Source organism: Hyla sarda, chromosome 9, assembly GCF_029499605.1.
Source record: "Hyla sarda isolate aHylSar1 chromosome 9, aHylSar1.hap1, whole genome shotgun sequence".
In the NCBI taxonomy this organism is placed as follows: domain Eukaryota; kingdom Metazoa; phylum Chordata; class Amphibia; order Anura; family Hylidae; genus Hyla; species Hyla sarda.
This window is the reverse complement of record NC_079197.1, coordinates 2697190-2703189: the sequence shown is the minus strand read 5'-3', so window position 1 is coordinate 2703189 and position 6000 is coordinate 2697190. Positions and strand designations below refer to the sequence as shown.

The window sequence follows — 6000 nt, the reverse complement described above, 5'->3', positions numbered from 1 at the left end:
CTCTCCTCCCCTCTCCTCTCCTTCCCTCTCCTCTCCTCCCCTCACCTCCCCCCTCCTCCCCTCCCCTCTCCTCTCCTTCCCTCTCCTCTCCTCTCCTTCCCTCTCCTCTCCTCCCCCCTCCTCCTCTCCCCTCTCCTCTCCTTCCCTCTCCTCTCCTCTCCTCCCCTCTCCTCCCCTCTGCTCCCCTCTCCTCTCCTCCTCCCTCCTCCCCTCCCCTCTCCTCTCCTTCCCTCCCCTCTCCTCTCCTTCCCTCTCCTCTCCTCTCCTCCCCCCTCCTCCCCTCTCCTCTCCTCCCCCCTCCTCCCCTCTCCTCTCCTCCCCTCTCCTCTCCTCCCCCCTCCTCTCCTCCCCTCTCCTCTCCTCCCCCCTCCTCCCCTCTCCTCTCCTCTCCTTCCCTCTCCTCTCCTCTCCTCCCCCCTCCTCCCCTCCCCTCCCCTCCCCTCTCCTCCCCTCTCCTCTCCTCCTCCCTCCTCTCCTTCCCTCTCCTTCCCTCTCCTCTCCTCCCCCCTCCTCCCCTCCCCTCTCCTCCCCTCTCCTCTCCTCCTCCCTCCTCTCCTTCCCTCTCCTTCCCTCTCCTCTCCTCCCCCCTCCTCCCCTCCCCTCTCCTCTCCTTCCCTCTCCTCCCCTCTCCTCTCCTCCTCCCTCCTCTCCTTCCCTCTCCTTCCCTCTCCTCTCCTCCCCCCTCCTCCCCTCTCTCCTCTCCTTCCTCTCTCCTCTCCTCCTCCCTCCTCTCCTTCCCTCTCCTCCCCCCTCCTCCCCTCTCCTCTCCTTCCCTCTCCTCTCCTCCCCCCTCCTCTCCTCCCCCCTCCTCCCCTCCCCTCCCCTCCCCTCTCCTCCCCTCTCCTCTCCTCCTCCCTCCTCTCCTTCCCTCTCCTTCCCTCTCCTCTCCTCCCCCCTCCTCCCCTCCCCTCTCCTCCCCTCTCCTCTCCTCCTCCCTCCTCTCCTTCCCTCTCCTTCCCTCTCCTCTCCTCCCCCCTCCTCCCCTCCCCTCTCCTCCCCTCTCCTCTCCTCCTCCCTCCTCTCCTTCCCTCTCCTTCCCTCTCCTCTCCTCCCCTCTCCTCTCCTTCCCTCTCCTCTCCTCCTCCCTCCTCTCCTTCCCTCTCCTTCCCTCTCCTCCCCCCTCCTCCCCTCCCCTCTCCTCTCCTTCCCTCTCCTCTCCTCTCCTTCCCTCTCCTCTCCTCCCCCCTCCTCCCCTCCCCTCTCCTCTCCTTCCCTCTCCTCTCCTCCTCCCTCCTCTCCTTCCCTCTCCTACCCTCTCCTCCCCTTCCCTCCTCTCTCCCTTCCCTGACAAAACTGTGCAGGATGCAGAACGGACACAACTTGATGCATCTTTTGGCGTACGGTTTTCATTGCGGTTCCCTATGTTTTTCTAATTGAAAACGTATACGGGAACTGTATTGCAAAAACGTGGTGTGAACCCAGGTTTCTATGATAGGTCCTGGAGGGGATGTAGTGAAGCGTCGTCGATGACAATGTCTGCAGAACACATCTCTATGAACAATTTCGGTCTCCCATAGAGCTATATGGAGGGGGCGTCTCGTCCGTTTCGCGGGGGCCGACATGCTCTGTTTCCAGGGAGAGCCGGGGCCCTGTACAGGAGATTGCGGGGGGTCCCAGCGGTCGGACCCCTGAGATCTATTCTGCAGATAGAGGATCCGTTTTTGTACATGATACTTCCCCTCTAACTGACAGTTAGGATATAATGTGATACAATGTTGCGCTGTTTTCTATATCATGTGACACATCCTGATGCCAATAATGTAAAGATTTATAATTGTTATCACTAATGCTCCAGGCCGAAGACGCTGGAATCTATATCTGCATGGCCAGCAGCACGGCGGGAAGAGACACCAGGGCGACGTGGGTGCGACTGAAAGGTGAGTCCTCCTGTAGTCAAATTAAATATCTCGTCCAAACACAGAAAACTTCCATGATGAGCAGCTGATCCATTTATTTCTATGGAGCTTCACTAACAGACATGATTGGGGCTAATGCTGGACAACCCCTTAAACCAGTGTTTCCCGACCAGGAGGCCCCCAGCTGTTGCAAAACTACAACTCCCATCATGCCTGGACAGCCGTTATAAGTCAACTGGTGCCAGAAAGTTAAACAGATTTGTAAATTACTTCTCTTAAAAAAAATCTTTACCCTTCCAGTACTTTTTAGCAGCTGTATGCTACCGAGGAAATTCTTTTCTTTTTGAATTTCTTTTTTGTCTTGTCCACAGTGCTCTCTGCTGAAATCTGATGTCCATGTCAGGAACTGTCCAGAGCAGCACAGGTTTGCTATGGGGATTTTCTCCTGCTCTGGACAGTTCCTGATACGGGCATCAGGTGTCAGCAGAGAGCACTGTGGACAAGACAAAAATGAAAATCAAAAAGAAAATAATTTTCTCTGTAGCATACAGCTGCTAAAAAGTACAGAAAGGGTAAAGATTTTTTAATAGAAGTCACTTACAAATTTGTTAAACTTTTTGGCACCAGTTAAAAAAAAAAGAAGTTACCCCTTTAATCTAATATGGAAAGTGCTTTCCTCTCTTTGCAGTTCCTCCCACTGTTATTGGACCCGATGAACCGCGCTCGCTCTCGGTGTCCATTGGAGGACAACTGGTCCTGGAGTGCAGGGTGGAAGGAGACCCCGTCCCAACTATTCAATGGTTCAGAGGAGAAGCCCCCCTCCAGGTACGATGATGAAGCTGCTGAGTCTTGGGATAGTAAATTAGAGGGGTACAAAGGTGTTCTATTGGGGAGCTCTGTGGGTCCGTATAGTTCTAGATATAACAATATACATTCATGACATATTGTGGACGCCAATGTATACACTGATATATTGTGGACATGTTGTATACACTGATATATTGTGGACATGTTGTATACACTGATATATTGTGGACATGTTGTATACACTGATATATTGTGGACATGTTGTATACACTGATATATTGTGGACATGTTGTATACACTGATATATATTGTGGACATGTTGTATACACTGATATATATTGTGGACATGTTGTATACACTGATATATATTGTGGACATGTTGTATACACTGATATATATTGTGGACATGATGTATACACTGATATATTGTGGACATGTTGTATACACTGATATATTGTGGACGTGTTGTATACACTGATATATTGTGGACGTGTTGTATACACTGATCTACTGTGGACATGTTGTATACACTGATATATATTGTGGACATGTTGTATACACTGATATATATTGTGGACATGATGTATACACTGATATATTGTGGACATGTTGTATACACTGATATATTGTGGACATCTTGTATACACTGATATATTGTGGACATGTTGTATACACTGATATATTGTGGACCTGTTGTATACACTGATATATTGTGGACATGTTGTATACACTGATATATTGTGGACATGTTGTATACACTGATATATATTGTGGACATGTTGTATACACTGATATATTGTGGTCATCTTGTATACACTGATATATTGTGGACGTGTTGTATACACTGATATATTGTGGACATGTTGTATACACTGATATATTGTGGACATGTTGTATACACTGATATATTGTGGACATGTTGTATACACTGATATATTGTGGACATGTTGTATACACTGATATATTGTGGACATGTTGTATACACTGATATATTGTGGACATGTTGTATACACTGATATATTGTGGACATGTTGTATACACTGATATATTGTGGACGTGTTGTATACACTGATATATTGTGGACATGTTGTATACACTGATATATTGTGGACGTGTTGTATACACTGATATATATTGTGGACATGTTGTATACACTGATATATATTGTGGACATGTTGTATACACTGATATATATTGTGGACATGTTGTATACACTGATATATATTGTGGACATGTTGTATACACTGATATATATTGTGGACGTGTTGTATACACTGATATATTGTGGACATGTTGTATACACTGATATATTGTGGACATGTTGTATACACTGATATATTGTGGACATGCTGTATACACTGATATATATTGTGGACATGTTGTATACACTGATATATATTGTGGACATGTTGTATACACTGATATATATTGTGGACGTGTTGTATACACTGATATATATTGTGGACGTGTTGTATACACTGATATATATTGTGGACGTGTTGTATACACTGATATATATTGTGGACATGTTGTATACACTGATATATATTGTGGACGTGTTGTATACACTGATATATATTGTGGACATGTTGTATACACTGATATATTGTGGACATGTTGTATACACTGATATATTGTGGACATGTTGTATACACTGATATATTGTGGACATGTTGTATACACTGATATATATTGTGGACATGTTGTATACACTGATATATTGTGGACATGTTGTATACACTGATATATATTGTGGACGTGTTGTATACACTGATATATATTGTGGACATGTTGTATACACTGATATATTGTGGACATGTTGTATACACTGATATATTGTGGACATGCTGTATACACTGATATATTGTGGACATGTTGTATACACTGATATATTGTGGACATGTTGTATACACTGATATATATTGTGGACATGTTGTATACACTGATATATATTGTGGACATGTTGTATACACTGATATATATTGTGGACATGTTGTATACACTGATATATATTGTGGACATGTTGTATACACTGATATATATTGTGGACATGTTGTATACACTGATATATATTGTGGACATGTTGTATACACTGATATATATTGTGGACATGTTGTATACACTGATATATATTGTGGACATGTTGTATACACTGATATATTGTGGACGTGTTGTATACACTGATATATATTGTGGACATGTTGTATACACTGATATATATTGTGGACATGTTGTATACACTGATATATTGTGGACGTGTTGTATACACTGATATATATTGTGGACGTGTTGTATACACTGATATATTGTGGACGTGTTGTATACACTGATATATTGTGGACATGTTGTATACACTGATATATATTGTGGACGTGTTGTATACACTGATATATATTGTGGACGTGTTGTATACACTGATATATATTGTGGACGTGTTGTATATACTGATATATTGTGGACATGTTGTATACACTGATATATATTGTGGACGTGTTGTATACACTGATATATATTGTGGACATGTTGTATACACTGATATATTGTGGACATGTTGTATACACTGATATATTGTGGACGTGTTGTATACACTGATATATATTGTGGACGTGTTGTATACACTGATATATATTGTGGACATGTTGTATACACTGATATATTGTGGACATGTTGTATACACTGATATATTGTGGACATGTTGTATACACTGATATATATTGTGGACGTGTTGTATACACTGATATATATTGTGGACGTGTTGTATACACTGATATATATTGTGGACGTGTTGTATACACTGATATATATTGTGGACATGTTGTATACACTGATATATTGTGGACATGTTGTATACACTGATATATTGTGGACATGTTGTATACACTGATATATATTGTGGACGTGTTGTATACACTGATATATATTGTGGACATGTTGTATACACTGATATATATTGTGGACATGTTGTATACACTGATCTACTGTGGACATGTTGTATACACTGATATATTGTGGACATGTTGTATACACTGATATATATTGTGGACATGTTGTATACACTGATATATTGTGGACATGTTGTATACACTGATATATATTGTGGACGTGTTGTATACACTGATATATTGTGGACATGTTGTATACACTGATATATATTGTGGACATGTTGTATACACTGATATATATTGTGGACATGTTGTATACACTGATATATTGTGGACGTGTTGTATACACTGATATATATTGTGGACGTGTTGTATACACTGATATATTGTGGACATGTTGTATACACTGATATATATTGTGGACATGTTGTATACACTGATATATTGTGGACATG

The 6000-nt window shown here is 42.9% G+C and overlaps 1 protein-coding gene across 1 annotated transcript in view; it reads left to right on the top strand.

The window, feature by feature from the left end:
- Positions 1-6000, top strand: part of HMCN2 (hemicentin 2) — a gene marked incomplete in the record, with an annotated part of 213000 nt that overhangs the window by 173015 nt on the left and 33985 nt on the right. Inside the window, 2 exon segments of the mRNA XM_056539579.1 lie at positions 1796-1877; positions 2545-2681. Coding sequence (XP_056395554.1) covers positions 1796-1877; positions 2545-2681 — 219 coding nt within the window.